Source organism: Cordyceps militaris (assembly GCF_000225605.1).
Source record: "Cordyceps militaris CM01 unplaced genomic scaffold CCM_S00002, whole genome shotgun sequence".
Taxonomy (NCBI): Eukaryota; Fungi; Ascomycota; class Sordariomycetes; order Hypocreales; family Cordycipitaceae; genus Cordyceps; species Cordyceps militaris.
Genome location: NW_006271970.1, coordinates 1519953 through 1543132, shown reverse-complemented (window position 1 = coordinate 1543132; position 23180 = coordinate 1519953). Strand labels below are relative to the sequence as shown.

Genomic DNA, 23180 nt, shown 5'->3' with positions numbered 1-23180 from the left:
GGTGACGGCACACATGAGTCACTTGCTGGGGCTCAATGAAATGCGAAGCCAGTGCTATGCGCTATACTCATCGACAATCTTGACACAAAGACGCTCCAGCATTCCAAAACTTGTTGAGAAGCAAGCTTGCGCCGAGGGCCGCCGCACTGGAGTCTCATTACAATGTCCAACCACGTCATCTTGCACATGCGTAAGTGACGCAAGTGATTTCTAGTGATCATCATCACATGTTGTTGCTTTTATGCTGTGCTGGCAAGGAAAAAGTACGTGGCTTTGTAATACCTGTCACCCAACTCATCGCTCACGTGTCGGAGTACGTAGATGCGGACGTTGTTGTGTTACGTTGGCCATTGTAAAGGCGAACGGAGCCGGAGGCCATGCGCCTTCCGCTTAGCCCGGCTGGCAGGTATCACGAGCGCGGACGCCCGGAAATCTCGGGGTATCAGAGCAGTGACTTGCACATGTATGTACCAGAACAATCTGTAACATGTTTTTTATCATGTAAAGAGGAATGATTCGGTGGGAGGGTAATTCACTATCAGGTGATGCCGCTCTGACGGGACGGAGACGGGATAGCCTCAGCCGATGCGTCCGCAGGCTCCATAGGTCATTACGACAACTTGGATGGAATTGGCTCAATTTTGAGAGAAATCACATGAAGAACGCGTGTTGTACCCGTCTTATTTTATTGTGCGTATGCCATCTATCTGTTGGGGCAAGAATGGCAGGGGAGCGTGTAAGTCGGGCGGTGCGCACAACTCGGAGGCGAGGCTGTCCAGGCAGGAGCAGAAATTAGTGTGATTTCAGCCTATATACGCGGCAGTGTCAAGATAAATTTGACACTATAAATTTGACACTACTGTTGATCCTTGCGATGCTAGTACAGTCGGTGCTGGTACATACAGTCGGACGCCTAACGTCATCACATCATGGCACCGGACTGAGGTGTCAGTGCGCTGAAACGGTCTTTCTACTATTTTTGTTGGGCGGCAGGCTTGATTCGTAGTTCAGCCCAAAAGGCGGGGGGGAATTACCGAGTCCACATCACATGTAAGCTGTCCATCCTGCACCTCCTCTTTCTCCGGGAGCCCCTTGTCTGAAGCCTGTGGCGAGAGAATGGGCACGGAGGGTGGCGTCAGATAAATAGCCCCCCCTCGGCCACTACTGGGTACGGTGTCTTGGCCTCAGAAGTCACCGAGTCGACGGAAACAGAAGCTCGTCCTTTGACACATATCAACACAGCTCAAGTCAACATGGCGACAGCAACGACAACGACAACGATACAGCGCAACCCCAAGGACTCGCTCAAGTCGACGTGGCGGCTGGATCCGAACAAGGATGGCTGGACCATGGCGCACCACCTCTTTGGCTTCATGGACATTCACCAATCGCTCCTCGACGTGCCGGTGCCGGTGCACCAGAAGAGCGAGCCGGTGCCGTACCTGCCCAACTGGCAGATGAACGCCTTTGTGCTCTTCTGGGGCGCGATGCCGCTGCTCGCGCACCATGCGTTCCACAGCCTCAGCGGCGGCCGGGACGTGCACATCGTCTTCGCGTACGCCTACTACGCGCTGGCCATGGTAGCGTTTGCGGTGCATGAGCTGCGGATGCTGCGCCGGCTCGGGCACCGGTACGGCTACCTCGACGGCGACAAGCACGGCCGCGACGGCGTGCCCGACGCGACGGTCCAAAAGGTGGCCGACTCGCTGCTGCTGGCCGTCTTGTTCCGGCCGGCGGTGCTCATCCTGCTCGCGTACCGCGCCGACCGCGCCCCGGCGTCGATCAACCTGTACTGGCTGCCGCTGCAGGCCGCCGCGTACCCGATCGTGACGGATTTCTGGTTCTACTGGTACCACCGGCTGATGCACGAGGTGCCGCTGCTGTGGAAGTTTCACCGCACCCACCACCTCACCAAGCACCCCAACGCGCTGCTCACCATCTTTGCCGACACGGAGCAGGAGGTGTTTGACATTGCCGTCATCCCCGCGCTCGCCATCCTGACCATGAAGCTCATCGGGCTGGAGCTCGACTTTTACGCCCTCTGGATGTGCCACATGTACGTCTGGTTCACGGAGCTGCTCGGCCACTCGGGGCTGCGCGTCCATCTGCAGGCCGCGTCGCCCATCTCGGGCCTGCTCGTCTATCTCGGCATGGAGCTGGCGCTCGAGGACCACGACTTGCACCACCGCACCGGCTGGAAGGGCAGCCACAACTACGGCAAGCAGTCGCGCGTGTGGGACAAGCTGTTTGGTACGTGTACGGAACGCATCGAGTGCAAGGAGAACAATGTCAACTATGATGACATTGCCTCGTTCCCGCTGTTTTAACTAGAACCACTTTGGGTTGGGGGTGGGGTGTTAGCTGGATCGCGTGATTGGGGGAGTTTTCATGAGCGGGAAATTGTATGAATTAAATTAAATGACGAAAATACAACTGTACTTGAAAAGAAAATAAATCACGACACGAACTTTCTCTTGCAATTTGGCGCGTTTAGCGCAGTCAACAATAACCACTTGTGTGCTCAGGCACCTGCTCTCAGGCAGCCATCCCACTCGTCAGTACGCCGGCGGAGAAATCAAATTCTTGACAAAAGTACGGAAACGACCATGCGACGCATCGACACTGCTGTGACTGGTGCGACGAGCAATCGAGTTGGTCACCTCGCACCCGCCCGTCGACGGGTGACGAGTGGTCATGACGCGGTTGGTCCGATCTGGGGTTCCAGTCAGCTGCTTTGCCCCCCGCAGTGATGCTTCACCCTGATTTTTAGTTACGATGCGCGTTATTGATCTTGGCTTGCTCAAGCATGGCTTCGTACTTGGCTTTGGCAACGGCAGAGGTGGGCATCGTGGGTAGGTTGTTTATTTTATTGAATCAAGTGATGAATCTTCGTTTGTTATTCTTGTTATTGCATCACAACTCTCCCCCTCTTTTATAATAAAGGCATTCAACGGTCACGAGAGGATGTTGACTAGAGAAGAGCGGCACTAGCGTGGCACTTGGTGCTTGGTGCGTGTTAGCGCTCATTAACACGTACCGAATTAGACTCAGTCACGTGGACCATCCGGCTAGCAGAAACGACCAGGCGTAACAGTGCAAAAGGCAGAGCCCATCAGTCTACCTCTGGGTAATTGTTGTGATACTTGATTTGCGCAGCTATTTCCAGCCCGAATATGCGTCACTTTCGGTTGAGCGCGTCGTGAATAATCCAGTACCGTTATCGAATCGGATATACGCTCGATAGTGTCGCAGCCTGAGACAGTGGATTCATTCACCTTGTGGTGACTGCGACGACTCATACTCCAAATCAGATGGCTAGCGAATATCGAAACCCAAAATCCACTGTCGTTAGCAAGTCACGTCGAGACCCAGAGCGCGCCGCGTACGCAGGATCCGATCCGATCCGAAACTGGTCATTAAGAAGTTTGTTGTTTTTTTCATTGCTTTACCGACTTGACCTCCATGGTCGAAGCCGATGTGTCGAACATACAAAAATTCGTCGACTCGTAGTGCAGGCACGCAAAGCCATGTTCCCCATACACCAGACCGAAAAGCAAATGCCATATATGTCCACCAGTTTTTTTTCCATCAACCCAAAACTCCTCATCCCCTTTAAACCTCAGCAATCTCTCTCAGACGACGAAGAGTCGAGCGCATAGCGGCCGCGGCAGGGGTGCTGTGGCAGAAAATGTTAGTTTTTATTTCTTCATTCGGTTCCTCCATCTTCAATTGTATTCGGGTGATTTTGTCGTCGTGGGTTCGTGGTAGAGTAAAGACGTACGCAACGGTGTAAGCACCACCGGCCATGGTGCGCTTGCAAGAGCGGCAGTTCCAGATGCCGGTAGACTGGCGGCGGACGGTGACCTTGCCGCAGAAAGTGCAGGTGTACTTGGCGTGCTGGCTGATTTCCATCTTCTTGACCTGCTTACGCAGGGAAGCACCATAACTGTAGGCAAAGAGTTAGCTTTTAATTGTCTGCAAAGACTGTCTCCCATGTTCGATTCGTTCCGGGCAATCATTCGTGTGTCATCCATGCGTAAGCTATCCGAGTTCTAGCGACGCCACGGTGCGTGTGCGGTCCGATTTCCGGTTCATGTTAAAAGTTCGTCGGTGTGTACTTGTTTCCAAACGCGGCGAACGCCGTAGCAACTAACAGACAGCAGGTGGCAATTGTCGCGGTCGGATAACGAATAGAAATTTCGAGGTACACCAAGTTACTGGATTATCGCAGTAGGGGTAGACGCCGAGAGGTTGCCGGATCGAATCGAGCATCGAAGACACGAGGTATAATTTTTGTATCGACTTACCGAACACCGTACTTGCCGCTACAGAGAGTAATTAGCAAATAGTTCAATTGGTTCTTTTAAATGGTATACATACGTAACTCCGACCTTCTTCGTGCGCTTGGTCATTTTGGCGGTGGTATGTGATTTGGGTTGTTGAGGTGTGAGTGCAAATGGCTATCGGAACCGTTTCCACCAAGATGGCTTGCAAAGTTGCGAGTTGTGATTTTCCTTAGGGCAAGCACGTGAGTCGTTGTGGGTGGCCAAGCGATTTTTTTGTGTGGTGGTACTTGTGGTCAAAAGATCCGCCTCTGGGTCACGGGACAGATCACGTGCTTTTGAGACACGAATGCGGCTAGCCGTGTTCGGAGCTGCAACGCGATGAAGCTACCGAGGTAGCATGATGTTTACCCGCCACCACCACGTTTTCCAATGTGGCCTATTGCGTAAATAGCTCCGTGATTCAATCATGACATCGTAGAATGTAGTTAGTTAGTGGTGTACGAACAGTCGAGTTATTTCTTAGTCTAAACATCCCTTCTACAATAAGTTCACCTCTACCCCGCCTGTCTTGTCCGGGCGCATCATTGAGGATTCCTGATACACAGCTACAGGTAGGTACCGACCGACGTACCTACACATACTTACTAGGTGCCTGTCCCTAAGCTTCCAGCTCAAGGGCCACGCCTCATCAACACCATTCTCTGATCGCGTGCCATCACACAGCATAATAGATTCCCCGCCATCTGTGTACCCTCGATAGAATGGCACCTCGCAGGCAAAATCGGAAATACGACATTGTCGTCTTGGGCGCCACGGGTACCTTCACCCATGTCGCCGCAGCTGCCCGAGCACCACTAATGTCGCAACAGGCTACACGGGCCAATTGACGGCTGAGCACATTGCTTCAAACCTCCCAATCAACATCAAATGGGCTGTCGCAGGCCGATCCGAAGCTAAGCTGCAGGCTGTCGTTGAAGATTGCAAGCAATACAACGCGGACCGCGCACCACCTGGTTAGCACCTGGCTTGCTCAAATACTTGTTATGACTATGCGCTGGTGAACGGCCACTGACAAGAATGTTTCTGACAGGCATTGAAATTGCCGATATTGGCGACGAAGAGGGCCTCAAGGCTCTTGCTGTCAAGACCAAGGTCCTGTTATCCACTGTCGGTCCTTACTGCAAGTATGGCGAGAAGGTCTTCAAAGTATGCGCTGAGTCGGGCACTCACTACTTTGACGTGACCGGCGAGTCTGTGTGGGTGGGCAGCATGATCAAGAAGTACGACAGCGTGGCAAAAAACTCTGGTGCCATCATGGTCCCTCAAATTGGTGTCGAGTCTGCTCCTTCTGACCTCACCACTTGGCTGCTGGCTGAGCATGTTCGCGAGGAGCTGGATGCCGATACAAAGGAGGTCACCATTTCTATTCACAAGCTCAAGTATGTTATTCACGTATTACTGGTATTTTTGGTGAATTCGGCGTGTAAACCTAACAGTTTTAGGGGAGCACCCTCGGGTGGCACTCTCGCCACCGTCCTCGGCCTCTTTGATGTCTTTTCTCTCTCCGAAATTCGTGCCGCGTTCTCACCATATGCACTTTCGCCGACGCCTCACACTGAAAAGCCGGAAAGACAGAGCTTGCCTCTGGCGCATGCGCTGTTTGGCTCTCACTATGATCCGCACCTCGGCCGCCTCACGACCTCCCTGGCGGATTCGACCGACGCTGCTATTGTGGAACGCACCTGGGGCCTTCTCCCCGAGATTCCATCTCGCAAGGGAGAATTCTACGGAGACAAATTTGTGTGGAAGCAGTACATGAAAGTAGATAGTTGGTTCCAAGGATTGTTCGTCCACTGGGGCTTGGTATGGGGCTCTGTGATCCTCGCGTTGCTGCCACCGGTCCGGAGCCTGCTGAAGAGCCTCGTCACTCAGCCAGGAGGTGGCCCCGATCGCCAGGCTAGATCAAAGGAGCTTCTGGAATACCGAGGCATCGCTGTGCCCGACGATGAGGAGACGACGCAGAAAGCGTTTGCCACGGCTCGATACGATGGCAGCCCCTACGTTTGTGAGTCTCTCCAGTGTTGGACTGCACCTGATACTTGATGCTAACACCATAAAGTGACGGCTATTCTGCTTGCAGAAGCTGCTGCTACCGTACTCCAAGATGATGTTAAGCTTGATGGCGGCATCTACACCCCTGCCTGTCTTGGACAGTCCTTCATTGACCGACTGGACAGTGCTGGATTCCATTTCGAGGTCGAGACAGTGGCAAAATAAATGGCGTGAAACTGTTCGAGGGATTCACGAGATCCATTCAGCGTGTCAGTAGTGTACAATATGTACCATGTCAACATTGTGATGGAAGTTGATAATTGGATCATGTAACGTGGAAGTAATATATTGAGTGGTTCATGCCTTAGTAGCGCCATGGCGTGCCAAAGTTACAGGCTTGCACTGAGGCTGGTGGAGCTGTGGCGCCGCCGAATGTGGACAAGTGTCAGTGCTCTTTTCGTTAGTACTCAAGCAGCGCATCATTGCCACTTTAATAATTAAAAAGTCTCGCCAGCAGTGACGAGTCTGACGACCCATCAACATTACTGCTTCTTCGCCTTCTTTTCGCCGTGCTTCCACAATCGCGCGACGCATTTCTCTTTCATTTTTAGCTATGTGTACGATTAATTGAGGGATACAGGTTGGTTCATCGAGAGGAAGGGCTAGCACCAATCAACGCCACTCATCCGTCTCTCCCAGCGCTCCTGGGACGTCATGGACTCATCGACAATATCATCCGGCGGCGAGCGAGAACCGCTGCTGCCAGCCGTCGAATCTCGCTCCAAAGCGCCGCGCAACGTCAAGTTTAGCGCCAACCCCGTCACACGCACCATTGAGCCCGAGACGCGGGTCGCGCCCACGAAACCGAGCAGCATCGCCATTGGTGTGCCGAGCGGCGCAGCCAGCTCGGGGGCGGCAGGGGGGGTGCCTGGCACCGCGGGCGCTCCGCCGGTGCTCGCGGCCCTGAATAACAAGCTTCGACGACGCAACAGTCACACGGCTGTGCCGATGCTGAGCTCGGTGCCGCAGGGGGCCAAGCTCGGTCCCCAGCGGAGTACCAAGAAGACGGAGAAGTTGAAGCTGCTTCCGAACCCGGAGCTCGACGAGGACGGCGCCGACGAGGAGAGCGGCCGCGAGGTCTACTCGCAGTACACTCGAATCAAGGACCCCACCGCGCGACGTGATGCGGCCCGCCTCGGCAAGTCGGATCGGAGCAAGCTGCCCCGCGTTACGGCCTACTGCACCGCCAACCGTTACGACATGGACGGCCTCATGCGCTTCCTCAAGGGTCGCGGCAAGTCCCGCGGCGCCCACCCCAAGCTCATCGACGAGTGCATATACACACCCTACGCATACGCCAAGGAGCAGACGCCGCCGAAGACCCGGCGCGACCCCGTCATGTCATATCAGCGCCGACACTCGACCGGTGGCGCCGACGACGCCTTAGCCGCCCTGTCCTCGGATCGCCACGACTCGGGCTACGCCGACGACGATTTTGCGACAGTAGAGCACGATATCGCCACAGACCATATCGTAGAGGAGGACCTGCTCGGCGCCAACATGAACAATGTCAGCGATAGAGACGTGGTGCCCGACTTTGATACACAGATCCACACGCCTGAAGTGTTTCTCTTTGATTATGGTGTCGTGGTAATATGGGGCATGTCGGAGAGCGAAGAAGCGAGATTTCTCAAGTACATTTCAAAATTCGAGCTCGAGAAGCTGGCGCCAGATGATGTCGAAACGGAGCAGTTCAACTTTTACTACACGAAAGAGTACCAAGCTCGCATCTACAACGACTTCATCACGTTACGTGACAAGAACAACTACATGACCAAGCTAGCCATTTCACATGCCTTGGCTCAGAGTGTCAAAGTGAGTTTTCCGCGTGACTTTTCGCTTCCTTGCTCTCGTTGACGCAGAAGCTAACAGCCGACAGACATCCTTGTTCGAAGAGCTCATCTCATCGACAGTCGAGACGTGCAAGGATATTCCCACCCAGATTGCCCTCACCGGCAAGATTGCGCTGAGCAGGTCGCAGATCAATATGCAGATTGGCGAGCTCTTCATCCTGCGCATCAACATCCATCTCAACGGCTCTGTACTCGACACACCCGAACTGTTCTGGGTCGAGCCCCAGCTCGAACCCGTCTACCAGGCTGTCCGCAGCTACCTCGAGATGGACCAGCGCGTCGGCCTCTTGACGGAGCGCCTCGACGTCATTGCCGATCTCCTCGCGGTGCTCAAGGACCAGCTCAGTCATGGCCACGGCGAAAAGCTGGAATGGATTGGTGAGTGCCAACAAATCCCTGTTCTGCCCCAGTGCTCGAAAAACACAATAGCTAACGAGGTTGGCTTTTCTTTTCAGTTATTGTCCTCATCGCGATGGAAATCGTCGTTGCTGGTATCAACATTATTGTCGACTTGTACGCTGGCGAGTAGGCCACTGCGTGGCGCCGCCTCGCGGCTTACTTTATGGAACAGCATAGTTTTCATTTCCTGGATAGCGACTATATCACTGACTCATTATGCACGTCATTCTTCATTTTACTTTGGCATATTTCTCTTCACTATAGCTGCTCGTTATGATATTGCCATGTGCTCAGGGGAGGGGGGTTGGAGGAAATCTTTTTCAACAGAGTCCGCGGTGCTGTAGAATGGCATGATGAAGGCCTATAAACTACGCAAGATGTGTCAATATGTAAAAAAAATTGTATGTTATTCTTTTCGTTGCCCCATTTCGAGTGTGCCACCTTTCTGAGATGAAGAAAATAAGGAACAATCAATCACATTCCTTGTGAGCGTCAAAATACACGAATAGCAGCATCAAACGCCAGAAAGTACATATGCCCCTGTCATCCCTAGGGTGTTGGTATTTGTGATCCGTCTTTAGTCCATCTGTGTTTCCTGGTCGTCGGTATCGTAGTTGGCCATTTCGACATCCTCATCCTCGCCATCGCCCTTGTTATCGTCACCGTCTTCGCCCTTGTCATCTTCCTTGTCGTCTCCCTTGTCATCCTCCTTGTCATCATTGGCCTCTTTTCCGGGTGCCACGTCGGCCTCGGGAGATCCCTCCTTCTCTTCGGTGTCCTTTTCCACGGCCTTTTCCACCCGCTTCTGGTAGACCTCCTTGTCCACCTCAGGGAGCTCTTCCCAGCCTTTGACAAGCTCCTCCACAATATTGCTGTCGGCATCCTTGGCTTCTAGGATGGGTCGCGTCTCGTCGCAAAAGAGATCAAATGCCGACCTGACAATGGCGATATTTTTCGTCTTACGTACGCCATTAGCGGACTTTCGCTTGCTCCCGCGCGCGCTGGTTTCCTGGGTCGGCGACTCGGGGCCGCCATCCTCCTTGCCATCCTCGGCAATGGTGGACACCTTTCGGTGACCGCGCTTTATGCGCAGAGGCTTTTCCTTGGGCTGTTTCTCGTGTTAGCGGGGTGGATAGCCCTACAGATTCGGATGGAAACAGCGCCTGTGGTGACACGTACTGTTGGTGGCGGGCTAGGGCTGCCTTCTGAGTCCTCGACATTGGCACTCGTGCGCTTCGAAAGCTGCTCGAGCAGAAACGCGCGCTCGATTCGCAGCTTTTCTACTTGGCGCTTGATGCGCGTCAGGCGGAGCCGGGCGGCGTCGTTAGCCTCCTCAACTTCGTTTGTGCGGTTCTTGAGCTGGACGCATTTTCGTCGGTATGCTTCCTCGACCGAGGGCGGAAGTGATGCGGGAATGGCTGTTTACGATTCAACGTCAGCGCCTAGAATTTCTTCCGTCTGCTTCATGGTGGCAGCCGCAACGTGCGAAGGGTGATGCTTTCAAGCATTGGATGGGGGAGGTATTTCGCGATGGCATGATGTTGGGGGACCGAAGGCGGCAGAGAAGGTGCAAAGGGTTGCTTGGAATAGCCGCCATGCAGGCAATGTTACAACTGATGGCGAACTGGCAAGGGGTTTGGAGGCGGCGAGATAGGTAGGTAGGTACTCACCAGTCTGTGGTGCCATTCTGTTGTCTCTGACGGCAGCTGCGAATTTGGAGTATGCAGAGGGAGCGCGCTTGGCGCTTCTGGTGCGATTGGAGCTGAATGCCCGGCTTTGAAAGCGAAATCGCGATTCCAAAGGATGCGCTCAGCGATGGGTCGACCGTGCAATGGCGCGATGGGGATGCGTGGGCGAGGAGGGACGAAAAATTGGTTGGTTTCGGGGTGAAGCCGGGTGAATAAGGTGTGTCGCCCTTTCAGAGTCGCTCGCTGTAACTAGTCCCAGCGCCCGTCCCTGGGCAAGTTGGTGGTTTACGGGTCTTTGGAGTTGTGGCTGATGCCTGATGCGCCACTCCACGCGCCATATGACAGGCTGGGCCAATTCCGTAGCTGTAGGAGCAGCAAGTGATTAACACCTATCCGTAGTAACAAGGTACATTATAAGGTAGCTATTTTATTCCCACCGCGATAGACGGTCGTCTTGAAAGAGTATTTAATTCACTTGTTTATGCCCAGTATGAGGATCCTTACCTACGCATGCAGTATATGATCCCCCGACTACAATGTAGCGAGTGCGTGCGTGCATGTATTCAGTAATTCATGACTGCATAGACCAATTTGGAATTCCCGCTATATAATTTCTGACTGCATCTTTATCTCTGAGTTGGGATAATTGCACCCAAGTCATAGCACTCCTTATTGCACCTCTATAAACCTCCTCCCCGTTCATCAAGGTAGAGAGAGGCCAAGGCAGCGGCTCCTCTATGCGCCCTAAACCAGGGGTTCGCCATGTTGGATCTTGGCCGCGCCATACTTCTCCAGGCGAATCGCCTGGATGGCAATGAAACCACTGGTATCCTCTGGGCTAAATCCCTCGAGAGTATCCATACTAGCCTGTTCCTCACTGTACAGGTTGCTGTCCGGCGCAGAGCGGGAAAGGACATGAGCTGCTCCCTTGTAGACCATCATGTTGACTGTGCCATTCACATGCTTCTGGCTGTAGATGATGGAATTCTCGAGGAGCTCACGCTCGGGGGAGAAGTACATGCCTAAGACATTTGTTAGACAGGACCGTCAAGATTATCCAAAGAAGATATACCATTGTAGAGGCACTGGGACCACTCGTTTCCGATCCAGGACATAATTCCGCGAACCTTGGAGTCCACGGTCATGCCTTCGAGATCAACGTGGGCTTTGGGTTGTTAGCATCATCGATTGAGGGGTAGAATTCTCACTTACCTAGACGCAGCACCGTATGGGCAGGGGCATCGTAGCAGCCTCGGCTCTTCAGTCCGATAAAGCTTGTGATATTGTCAGTACAAGATCGAGTCTTGAGGGGTGCTGGTCGGGGATGGTAAAATACCGAGATTCGACGATATCCACTCGACCAACGCCGTTGGCGCCTGCAATCTCATTGAGCTTCTTGAAGAGCTCGACTGAGTCGGTGTAGGTTTCACCGCCTTCCACATCAAGCTTGACGGGGATGCCGGCCTTGAAGGTAACAGAGAACTTGGTCGGGACATCGGGCGCATCGAGCGGATCTGGGTAGCGCAAGGATTAGCTCGGGAGTCTACCGCGGTGAACCGGGGCCAGTGTAGTATAACATACCAACAGATTTGGTCCAGACATCCTTGGGCGCAACCACCTCGGGCTTTTCGAGGATGCCCGATTCGGCTGAGGTATGTCTTGTATACTTGTTAGTTTTACTTGAACTCCCTCATGGTAATGGGAAGAAAGGTAAAGCAGAGGGTGATGAAGGAGAGAAGAAATAGCCGGTAAAAGCAGTATAGTTGAGGAAGACAAAAAGGGAGGCCATCGTCAAGTTACCAAGCCTCCAGACCTCCCTTTCCAGTTGGAAAGACTACTTACGCCAGGTTGGCATCGAGACTCCAGGGAGACTTGGGAGAGGACGAAACTGGGATGTTGTTCTCGGCAGCAAACTTGAGGAGGTCTTGTCGGCCCTGGAAGCGGTTGAAGAACTTCGGCATGCGCCACGGGGCGATGACAGACACAGTAGGATCGAGTGCTCGCCAAGCTAATTCAAATCTAACCTGGCTTGATGAATATTAGCTTCCGTAACAATAGTGATGTTCGACCTGAAGTAAATGGTCATCCCATTTGTGTATTTGACCATTTGATGGTGTTGAGAACCTTCCGGGCGCCGTGTGGGTCCCGGAAGCCTTCAGAGACGGGAGTGAAGCCGATCCCGGAAGGTCATCATTGTTAGCAGCGGAGGTCAGGGCCGACCGCAGCAATGGTAAAGGTTGAAACTCATTACCATTGCTGGCTGCGAAGGTCGGGATCGCAGCTGCCGATGAAAGGTTGCCAAGGCTGCTGGTAGAGGTCAGGCTGACCTTTGCCAGCTACAGTCCTGGTCTTCACAGCTAGCTATGATGACCTTGACCAGCAGCTCTGGCCTTTGTGACTGCGGTCCTCGCGGCTAGCTGTGATGACCTTGACCAAATGCTGCCTTTGCCAGTACTGCTCCCGACCAGCAGCTCTGCTCCTGGCCTAGCATAGCCATACCATCAAGGGACCAAATATATAAATGGGGTGGCCATCTACTTAGGGCCATGGTTTTAACAAGAACATACTCATTCTACTCGCAGTTAGTAGAGATCCAATAAAGATTTGGGAGGTAGATTCGACTCACCCCCTTGCCAGTGCATCCGTGGCTGAGAATCTTGCAGTTGTACTTCTGGGCGGTGCGGACGAGGGCGCGTGCCAATACTGGCCGGGCAAGACTGGTTCCGAGAAGATATCTGTCCTCGTAAATGGCATTGCATTGGATGCCACGGAAAACAAGTTCCTCAAGGAACTCCTTCTGAAGGTCATCGATCACCATGCGCTCGGCACCGAGAGCCAGAGCCTTCTTCTCGACGGCGGCCCAGTCCTCGTCCTGGCCGACGTTGCCGAGATAAGCAACCACGGTGTAGCCCTATAAACAGAATACATTAGCGACATGATTTCCAGAGTTTTCCTGTATCCTTCGTCTGGCACCATCGCTCTGGTCGAGTTGTGATAATGGCAAGAATGGCGCAGTACAGGGTGATAAAACAGAGAGACCGACCTCATTGATAAGATACCGGAGTATGACGGATGTGTCCAGGCCTGTGCTGTATTAGAATTCGTCAAAAGAGTCGAGGTCGGGGAGCAGAGGTCGGAGCGAAGAGGTAGGAGAGAAGAGAAGAGGTCGGAGAGTGTGGTGGGTGGAGGTCAGCAGCGAGGGTAGCACGCACCTCCAGAGTAGGCACTGGAACAGGTCAGCTCAGGTCAGCTCAAGTTGCATCATAAAATCAAACATTGTATCTCTTACAGGCAGACTCGTTTGTCGTCAGACATCTTGTGCGGCGTGATTCGAAGCGTAACGTTAGAGAGACAATGGCAGCAGGAGAATGTGGCAGTGGCAGTAGGAAGAGTTGGAAGATAAGAGCTTCAAATTTTCTTGCTTTTCTTGCCAGTAGAGTGACTCAATTCCCCCCTCTACCCCGCCTTAGTACCTGGTGGGTGGTCGAGTGCACCCAATGCACGCTAAATGGTAGCTGAAGCACCCGACATCGGATCTCTTATCAGGTTCCCACCGCCTCAAATTTGGGCTATCACACAGCTTTTTTGATATAATGATGAGAGCGATCCCTCTGTCGTTGAATACATTGCGCCCTTACTACCATGGGGAAGGCCAGTTTCAGGTCCGGCGGTTGCCATCGTCACCTCCTGAAACTTTGTATTGTGGAATCGAGCGTAGGCAATCGCAGTATGTGCTGGCTCATTCGGTTACTAGCCCAATCTATGTGCTGGTCCATGATGTTCTAGCCTGTCCAGTGTGCTGGCTCATAGTATTGTACTATTAGCCTATTTTGTCTGTACTGGCCTGTAATGTACCAGGCTGGTGCGCCGTCTGAGTCGCACAGCCAAGCTATCAAGCGTAAATACCCGGAGCCACAATCTTCCGCATCAGTTTGTCAACAGCTCTTCGATATCCTCCAAATGAAACCTCCCATGGAAGGCGAGGAGATATTGCGCCATATACAGAGTGGTGCGGATGCCGAGACTGTCCTCACAAGGGTTCGCGATGGAGACATGCTACTACGGCTTTGTCTGAGGGCATCTGCAGGGCCGATTCAAGGCTGTGCAGATCCGGAAGCGACACCAAAATCGTAATAATCTCAGCAGGCAAGGAAGATATAGGGCACTGACGTGACTTTATTAGTTTCGTACCGGTAGATATTCTTAGGCCGCGTCTGGGTTGTCGCGTACTAACACGCAGAGCGCGTCGTGGAGACATCGAGTGTTGGAGGAGAAGGATGCAGGTGAGAATTCGTGTAGAGAGCCAACTCTGCTCAGGTTAAAGCGGCGACAGCTCAGGCCCAGCGCCAAAAACGGATTGAGACTGCAAGAACTGTCGGGTGTGACTATTTAGGTAGGTACGCAGCCGCACTTACATGCCTGGTATATCCTTGGATCTCAACATAGTTAGGCTTAGAACCTCATGTAACAAGAGGATGCGGAAAAAGCATCACCCCCAAGAGCAGTTCCCCCCACGAGAACGCGACATCTTCTTGTTTACGTGCCCCCTCGAGATATTACACCGTTAAACGCCCCTTCGAATACGTACAGGGTAACTTCGCCTACCTACCCTAGGTACTAAGGGCATGACATCCACTTGTAGGCAGCAACTCAGTGTTCACGTGTAGACCAACTCACACAGAGCTTAGTAAATGCTGGAAAAAAGTAGCAATTAGCGCTACCAGAGACAGCCGTACTTTAGGGAAACACGTACACGTAGAAATTGAACACTTTCAGTCTTCAATTGCATCTGGTCCTTGAGCCTTACCAAGAGAGCGAGCTCTGGAAAAGGCGGCGAGCTCCCCAAGTAGTCATACCTCATCCGACAGCTAAAATAATATGTGCCACCATGTATCAGTACCACCGGGCAATCCGCCCACCAACGGCGCGCCTCCTCCCCTCCAAACTGAACCCACTCCCAATATTTTCGACAGAGCCTCTGGGTGGAAGCTCTTGGAAGCGGCATCACCACCACCGAAGCAACGACAGCACCCCGTCACTGCTTCACCCCTCGACGCCGGTCGATCCCATCACCATGTCCCTAAATATTCCCCAGGCCCCAAACTCGGGTCTTTTCAAGCAGGGCTACAACAAGTACGCGCACCGCCTCTCCCAGCTCTTCTCCCCGCGACCCCTATGCCCCGCCATCTAGACACAACAAGTCTCCTCCAGCGCGCACAACTGCTAACTCTACCGCCCCTCTGCTTTAGCTACGACTCGGAAGATGGCGCTGTTCTACGCAACATCGACGCGTGCCGTGCCATCGCCCAGACCGTCCAGACCTCGCTGGGTCCGTATGGCCGCAACAAGGTCGTCATTAACCATCTGCAAAAGATGATCCTCACCTCCGATGCTGCCACGATCCTCCGCGAGCTCGACGTTGTCCACCCCGCCGCCAAGCTCCTCGTCATGGCTTCCCAGCAGCAGGAGGCTGAGATGGGCGACGCCACAAATTTTGTCATCATCCTCGCGGGTGAGCTGCTCCGCAAGGCAGAGGATCTGCTACGCATGGGCCTCAAGACCGCCGACATTGTTCTGGGCTACGAGAGGGCCCAAAAGTTTGCCCTCGATACCCTTGAGAAGCTGGCCGTCGACAAGGTCGAGAACATCCGCGACCAGGAGGAGCTCACCAAGGCTCTGCGCACCGTCATTGCCAGCAAGCAAAACGGCAATGAGGATACCCTAGCTGACCTGGTCGCCGAGGCTGTCCTCGCTGTCCTCCCAAAGAACCCCGCCAACTTCAATGTCGACAACATTCGCGTCGTCAAGATCATGGGCGGCAATCTGGAGCAGAGCCGTGTGGTGCGCGGCATGGTCTTCCCCAAGGAGCCTCACGGGTCCGTGAAGAAGGCCCGGCGCTCCAAGGTCGCCGTCTTCACTTGCCCCATTGATACCAGCAAGACGGAGACCAAGGGCACAGTGCTACTGCATAACGCCAAGGAGATGATGGACTTCACCAAAGGCGAGGAGAACCAGCTTGAGACTGCCATCAAGGAGCTCTACGATGCCGGTGTCCGTGTCGTCGTCTGCGGCGACAGCATTGGAGATCTTGCTCTCCACTACCTGAACAGATTCGGCCTTCTCGCCATCAAGATTCTTTCCAAGTTTGATCTCCGTAGAATATGCCGCGTCGTCGGCGCCACACCCCTGGCTCGCCTCGGCGCCCCCATGCCCGACGAAATGGGCAACATTGATGTTGTCGAGACCATGGAGATTGGTGGTGACCGTGTTACCGTCTTCCGCCAGGAGGACGAGGTTACCCGAACAGCGACGCTGGTCCTCCGCGGTGCCACGCAGAACCACCTCGACGACCTTGAGCGCGCCGTCGATGATGGCGTCAACGTGGTCAAGGCTATCACCAAGGACCCCCGCCTGGTCCCTGGCGCGGGTGCCACCGAGATTCAGCTAAGCACCAAGATTCAGGCGCACGGTGACAAGACCTCCGGACTCAGTCAGTACGCCATCAAGAAGTATGGCGAGGCTTTCGAGGTCATCCCCCGCACACTCGCCGAGAGCTGCGGCCTCGACGCCACCGAGGTGCTATCCAGACTATACGCCGCCCACCACAAGGAAGAGGATGGTGATACTGGCGTGGATATAGAGAACTCTGACGGAACCGGCCTTCTCGACTCGCAAGAAGAAGGCATCCTCGACCTGCTGGCCTCCAAGTACTGGGCCATCAAGCTTGCCACCGAGGCGGCCCGCACAGTTCTCTCTGTTGACCAGATCATCGTCGCTCGCCAAGCAGGTGGCCCTAAGCCCCCGGGCCCCAACCCTGTGAGTTGCCCTCTGTAAGCTCCTGTCGTTGCAATCACATTCGCTAACCGCCATGTCAGAACTGGGACGATGACTAAGTGTAACGCACCCGCGATGAAAGTAAAGATTGAAAGGTGGCGGATGTCTAAAACTTGGTGGACAAGGAGACGAGTATAATTTCACAACATGTACACAGACGTGAGAAGGCGATACCTATAAACAACCTGGCGCGGGCAAAGAAACAGGCTGGCTGGGAGGGCTGTCGAGGAAGAAAAGAAAAGCCCCTAGAAAAGGCTCGGGTCTGGAGAGCGGCGTACTGAAAATAGAAAGGGACCAAAGAAGTCCGACTATTTATTCTGATCTATCGTTCTATCATGTGAATTGTGCCCTTGCTTTAGATTGAAATTACGACACGTTGTGCACCTGAACGGTTCTGTAACGATTTCTTGTTCTATCAACAAAAAGGAAACACGAGAGAAAGAAGAAAGGCTGGCGATTGGTTAGCCCCGCTACGCGAGATCACTGGAGGAACTTGCAAAACGAGCAGAGAAGCAGGCAAAAACGCACGTGGCATTATGAGAAACGCATCAGACGCAGAGTCTTGTAATCATACAATAAGGTAAAGGGCGTGCTGTAACCTGCTGATTCATTTATTCGCCCTCCTCCACATCCGAGAACGGAACAAGAAGGACAGAAAAACAGGAAAAACAGGAAAGAAAATGGGAGTGGGAAAGAACCAACAGTTAAGAATCCTCCAAGAAACCCAGGTAAATAAGAAACAAATAATATAAACAACTGGTCAAGTCATTGACAGAATCAAGATCCAAAAACAAAATTCCAAAATGAACAGGAGAAAACCGCAACAATGGACAGTAACAAGGCCAACATATCGCATGATACAGCCCAGGCGGGTATAAGGGCGCATAGACAAGCGAATTCAAAAAGAAAAAAAGGAGGAAAAAACATAGTCTAGTGACTGAGCTGGTAAAATCCATCCAGCTGGGATACAATAGGGATTCTTGGGTGCCACATCTTTGGGCTAGAACGAACAAATGTCTTGGGTAGTCATGACTGTGTCGTAATGGGGTTGGTGGGTTTTGTTGAGTGGGCGTAATGAATGCGAAGCAAGATATATCAGCGCTCTATGCGAAGATAATGCGATTTGAGAACATGTGACTTAGGCCTCTTCCATGATGCCACCCTCACCACCGCCTTCTTCGCGCCACTCGCGGCTCTTGTCAGCCAGTCGCTTGATACCAGTGACGCGGTTGGCCCAGAGACTCTCAATGGGACTGCGGAAGGTGAAAGCGCGTTGCGAGGAAATGACACCAATGGCCTGCAGCACAGCCTTGCGACTGTCGCGACCAAAGACGGCTGGGTGGTTGATCCACTCTAGACTGCTCTCCAGCTCAGCATCGAGCGCTGAAACTGTGTTGACATCAATGCCGGTGCCCAGAGCGAGACCCTCTCCAGATCGCGAGCGGAGAATCTGTGCGGATGCAGGTCCGTTGCTGTTCCCTGTCGATGAGGTCGCGGAGGTTGGCGGCGATGGACTGCGCTTGCGGTCGGGAGATGCAGAAGGGATGACAGAAGCTTCAGTGCCGGGGTGAGGCGTTGAAGGTGTCGACTTGGGGACCGGAACAGGTGGAAGTCCGCCTTTGCCGAGACCCTTGAGGATAGATCGCGTCTCGTTGAGCAGTGTAAAGGCCCTGTCGTGCTGTCCGCGGCTGACAAGCGTCAACGCGCGAGAGAGCATGTCGGAAGTAAGGAGCTCCATCCGGCGTTGGACGATGCTTGGATGAGGTGGAATGGGCGGTGTATTGCCCCACGCTTTCTTCTGGCCCGAGGAGGGCAGCATTGTAATGGCGAGGAGCGATGGGCGTGGCATCTGAGTGACGCTGCCGTCACGAAGAATGTCACCCCAACTCAGGTCGGCCTGGATTAGAGGCACTTCTTCCACAGACAATGTACGTTCACCGTCATTGTCCATAGAGCCGCCCAGCGCCTCCAGTCCAGAGACAATATTGTCCCAGGCATCCTGAGGTAGCTGCTCCTGTGATGAGCTGTCGGAAACAATGACGAGCTGGACAAGAATATCCCGCTTATCACCGAACCGCAGATCACCAAGAGCGGCCTCCGCATCGCGGCCAGTGGCGCGCTTGGTAGTTTGCAGCGCGCCATTGATCTTGTGGAACTTGGCTGGTGAGCCTTCGGGCAGCTTAAGCTTGAGCTTGACATTCTGGTGCGATAAGGCCTGCATAGAGCCCAGGCAACCAGCCAGACATTCACGGAGCATCATCCAGTCCTTGACGTAGGTGTAGGAGGCCTTTGTTCTGGTGGAGAGCTCGATCATGGTATCGGGTTTGTGAGTCATGCCGAGACCGAAAGTGTGAATGGTTATCTTGGCAGCCTCGGCTCTCGAGATGACAAAGTCGACCGAGTCGGCGTCCGAGGTCGAAGCATCACTGATGAGCATAATGGTGGCGAGAGGGTTGCTGTGCTTGCGCTGCATCAGCAGGTCCATAGCGACGTTGGCACCCTCGACCACATCGGCGCGATGGCTCTTCTGTCCAACAGGTTTGATGGATCCTAAAATACTGCCCCAACCTGGCCAAGCTTTTGTCGTCATGCCTACAATGGGTACACCGCCGCCGCCGGAGCCAAAAGTGACGAGACCCATGCGGTCACGCTCGCCCAGAGTATTAACCATGAATTTGAGAGCGTCGCGGACCAAGTTGATCTTGACGCCCTGCATGGAGGAGGAAATGGGAACAACCACAACGATATCAACGGGAACGTGAATGGATGCTGACATGCGGCTGACTTTGGACGTGAAGTTGTTGGTGTACTCGGTAGGTGCGGTGGTAACAGACTTGGGGCCCCAAGATGAGGTTGTAGACGAGACTCGCTGGGGTCTAGAGCGCTGCCATTCCGTCTCCTCGTCCGTCTCTGACATGTCGGCGCGCTCAAACTCCGGGCTTCGGATAGAGGAGGGCTCAACGGCGTTGAGATCTAGTAAAGCCTGGTTCCACAGCTTGAGTTGATTGCGGTTTGAGAAGCGAAGATGGAACTGCGGCAACTCGTTGACCGACAAACTGAGGGTGAGGATGTTTTCGTCAATATTGCCAGTCTCGGAAACTTCCTGGAGGTGCTTCTTGATTAAGATGGAGCCCTTGAGCGCAACGCGACTCGTCTTGCGGGGATTACCATTCTCATCCCACTGAGGCTGGGGAGGGCCCCCAGTAATCTTCTTTTCCTTGACACAGATGAGCATCTCGCCAAAAAGGAAGCACTCAAGCTCTTGCCACGACTTTTTGTCTTTGCCGACATGAAGTGTCCCGTAAAGTCGAAGCTGACCAAATCTCTCGAAGTCCAAACCGTGCCAACTCTCTACTCGACGATTGAGGCTCTGTCTAGCCTCCTCGAGCGCCACTGGTGACTCATATGGGTAGAATTTGGGTGCGGGTGAAGGTGCGGGTTGAGGAGGCGAGGCAGCGAACGCTGCAATATCGTCGATGCGACCAAGAGAAGGCTGGCGAGCGACGCTGTTTGAGCTGAGATCTTCTGGGTCCGGTTTCCATTTGTTGTCTGGGACTTCAATGGTGATGAGACAGGTAAGAGTTTGCTGCTGGCGCGACCTGCTGATTGTTGGGAACTCGGAGCGAACGGTGACCAGAGGAGCAGGGATGGGGTTGCGGGTGATGGCACGCTGAGGACTTCCGGGTGAGGTTTCCATAGCCTGGACATCGTAGTCGTGGCGCCATTGAGGGCCGCTTTGGGTGGTTTCCGGGTAGCCAGCAGATGAAGTGACGCCCGTAATGCCAGTAACATCGCTGTCGCTGCGAGTGTGTCTAGAGGGACCATAGCGATCTGAGAGATTCTCACGACTGTCGCGCAGGCTACCACGGGTACCGCTCTCTCTGGCACCGTTCGGGGCGGGGGGCTGCTGTAGGGGCGGCTGCAGCTGAGACTGGGGCTGCAGCTGAGGTTGTTGCGGGAGTGGTTGCTGCTGTTGCTGAGGCAGACGGCGCTGCGAGCTGTCAACACTTGGCGGTCTCATGGTCTGGCTATCCCAGGTGGGAGTGGGCGTGTTTGTAGAGCGACTGTCGCTTCCTGCCGAGCGAACCATGTTGCTAATTTTGTCTGGAGTTGAGTTAGCGACTTGCACCAACTCGGTTGCGCGCGTGGAAGACGAACTGATGTCAATGACATTGCCGCCACGGCTAGTATCGAGATGCAAGGGAGCATCGCATGTTGGGCAGTATTGCGACTCAATCTCACGAATGAATTCGTAGAAGCAGGCCTCGTGGGAGACGTGGGAGCACGAGAACTGGAGGATGCGCTCGCCTTGCAAGGTGTGTTCGAGAGGCTCTTCGCAGACGGCGCATTCGCTGCCGACAAATGTTCGTTCTCGACGCAGGCGGCTTCGCTCGGTGGTGCTAGCCATGACGTTGTTCTCGAGGGCTCCGACTCTGCGAGCCGAAGTATTGGAGCCGACAGAAGTGCCTCTCCCACGCGAATAGGTGCCGGTAGGATGTGATTGCAGTGGCCCAGCTGGGAAGGAGAAAGCAGTTAGCGAATTGGGCAGCGCGACAGATGCGACAGGGCTGAGTAGAGAAGAAGGCAAGGAGTCGGGAAGCCGGAGAAGGAGAGGACATATGAGGATCCAAGTAGGAAGGAAGAGAAGAGGCAAGTAGTTGAGGGAAAACTCACCATCGGCAGCCAAAGAAGAGCTGGTATAGTCTGACTGCTGTTGAGCGGGACCAGCAGCCCAGGGATCGATGGGAGCGGCACGGCCAGGAGCGTGTTTGTTGCCTTTGAAACTATCAGGGGTGTATTGAGCGCTGGCAGTATGGTGCGAGGCCCTGGAGAGGAGTCGATTGAACATGGAGAAAAGAGGCGCAAGTGCGGCACAAGTAAGCCAAGGGAGAAAAGAAGTAGATTGGGCAGGTGAGCAAAACGGCAGGAAAAGCCGAAGCAATGGGAGTCGGGATAGCAAGACGGACGAATTTGGGCGGGCGAAGGAATAGTGGTCGAGAGAATTGTGGGGGTGGCCGGTGTCTGGACGTCTGGACGGCGTTTCACGTTGGGGCTGGTGAACAATGCTAGTTGGGAGCAGGCGGGGATGTGTTGCGCATGATGATTACAGTGTCAGGCCGAATGGGAAAAGAGGGTTGGCTTGGCTGACGGAGGAGTCGAGCGGAAGCGTAAGAAGAGAAAAAAGGTGTGGTGGTGGTGGTGGTGGAAGAAGAAGAAGAAGCAATTGGTGGATGGACGGGTAGGGAGGTGAGGCGATTCGTGGTGTGAGCGGCGCTTTGTACACAACGTCGGCAGAGAGGAATTTGCCGACAAAGCAGGAAACGAAGAGATTTCTGGGCTGGACCAGAGAGATTGCGGAACTGAACAAGACGGGATTGTTCTTCGTTTGGTTTTCCTCTGCCTTTTGTCTCGTTTGAAAGTATGTCGTTCGTTTGCCGGGCGAATTGGAGGAGAGAAGAGCGACGGCCAGGGAAAAGTAGTGACGAGAAAGGACAAGGAGAACAAGAGAAGAACAAAAAAGGAACAAGCCGTGTGTACGAAAGGTAGTTAGTTTGGATGGATGGCGGGACGGGGAATCTGCAGGGCCAAAAAGGCCAAGAGAAAAGAGGCAAAAGGGGTTCAGCGGCGCATGGACGGGATGTGGATGGTGGTGGCCCTGGTTGAGTCTTGTTGTTCCCTGGTCAGTGATGGATGATGGGTGGATGGTGGGTGGATGGTGGATGATGGTGGCGGAGGCCCGGTCCATGGGCCAAGTGGCCTGCCAGGTAGGTACCTACAATACAGGTACCTGCAGCCTACTACGGAGCTGCTATGTAATTCGTAGGCAGGCTGTTGTTTCGTCCGCCGCGGCTTGCGGCAGGTAGATGCTTGGGATGGCTTGCTGCGAGGCGGTTTAGTTCCCAATAGGCTAATAAAGCGAACAGGGGCAGCTGGGGCAAGGATCATGGCCAGTTGCCAAAGTCGAAAACGAATCCATGGTGAGTGGGTTGATGGGGGATCATGGACGG

The 23180-nt window shown here is 53.9% G+C and overlaps 8 protein-coding genes across 8 annotated transcripts; 4 read left to right on the top strand and 4 right to left on the bottom strand.

Annotated features, from left to right (window-relative positions):
• Positions 1-721: 721 nt before the first annotated feature.
• CCM_02405 (Fatty acid hydroxylase) lies at positions 722-2327 on the top strand (the record flags this gene model as incomplete). Its single annotated transcript, XM_006667557.1, has 2 exons — positions 722-736; positions 1140-2327. The coding sequence occupies 2 exons, from the start codon at positions 722-724 to the stop codon at positions 2325-2327; spliced, it is 1203 nt and encodes a 400-aa protein (XP_006667620.1).
• A 1285-nt stretch (positions 2328-3612) lies between these two features.
• CCM_02404 (60S ribosomal protein L43) lies at positions 3613-4412 on the bottom strand (the record flags this gene model as incomplete). Its single annotated transcript, XM_006667556.1, has 3 exons — positions 3613-3946; positions 4308-4325; positions 4381-4412. 3 exons carry the CDS (start codon positions 4410-4412, stop codon positions 3613-3615), a joined length of 384 nt encoding a protein of 127 aa, XP_006667619.1.
• Positions 4413-5047: 635 nt separating this feature from the next.
• Positions 5048-6563, top strand: CCM_02403 (NAD(P)-binding domain; the record flags this gene model as incomplete). The annotated part of the gene is made up of 4 exons (XM_006667555.1): positions 5048-5102; positions 5156-5299; positions 5377-6351; positions 6406-6563. The coding sequence occupies 4 exons, from the start codon at positions 5048-5050 to the stop codon at positions 6561-6563; spliced, it is 1332 nt and encodes a 443-aa protein (XP_006667618.1).
• Positions 6564-7052: 489 nt separating this feature from the next.
• CCM_02402 (sporulation protein RMD1) lies at positions 7053-8780 on the top strand (the record flags this gene model as incomplete). Its single annotated transcript, XM_006667554.1, has 3 exons — positions 7053-8213; positions 8278-8629; positions 8707-8780. The coding sequence occupies 3 exons, from the start codon at positions 7053-7055 to the stop codon at positions 8778-8780; spliced, it is 1587 nt and encodes a 528-aa protein (XP_006667617.1).
• Positions 8781-9227: 447 nt separating this feature from the next.
• Positions 9228-10336, bottom strand: CCM_02401 (uncharacterized protein; the record flags this gene model as incomplete). The annotated part of the gene is made up of 3 exons (XM_006667553.1): positions 9228-9758; positions 9830-10068; positions 10321-10336. The coding sequence occupies 3 exons, from the start codon at positions 10334-10336 to the stop codon at positions 9228-9230; spliced, it is 786 nt and encodes a 261-aa protein (XP_006667616.1).
• Positions 10337-11082: 746 nt separating this feature from the next.
• Positions 11083-13653, bottom strand: CCM_02400 (argininosuccinate synthase; the record flags this gene model as incomplete). Its single annotated transcript, XM_006667552.1, has 10 exons — positions 11083-11360; positions 11411-11503; positions 11551-11612; positions 11675-11852; positions 11920-11996; positions 12181-12362; positions 12965-13249; positions 13382-13422; positions 13551-13564; positions 13628-13653. 10 exons carry the CDS (start codon positions 13651-13653, stop codon positions 11083-11085), a joined length of 1236 nt encoding a protein of 411 aa, XP_006667615.1.
• A 1563-nt stretch (positions 13654-15216) lies between these two features.
• Positions 15217-17231, top strand: CCM_02399 (T-complex protein 1, theta subunit; the record flags this gene model as incomplete). Its single annotated transcript, XM_006667551.1, has 2 exons — positions 15217-17154; positions 17214-17231. 2 exons carry the CDS (start codon positions 15217-15219, stop codon positions 17229-17231), a joined length of 1956 nt encoding a protein of 651 aa, XP_006667614.1.
• Positions 17232-18310: 1079 nt separating this feature from the next.
• CCM_02398 (von Willebrand factor, type A) lies at positions 18311-22021 on the bottom strand (the record flags this gene model as incomplete). Its single annotated transcript, XM_006667550.1, has 2 exons — positions 18311-21687; positions 21847-22021. 2 exons carry the CDS (start codon positions 22019-22021, stop codon positions 18311-18313), a joined length of 3552 nt encoding a protein of 1183 aa, XP_006667613.1.
• Positions 22022-23180: the final 1159 nt, after the last annotated feature.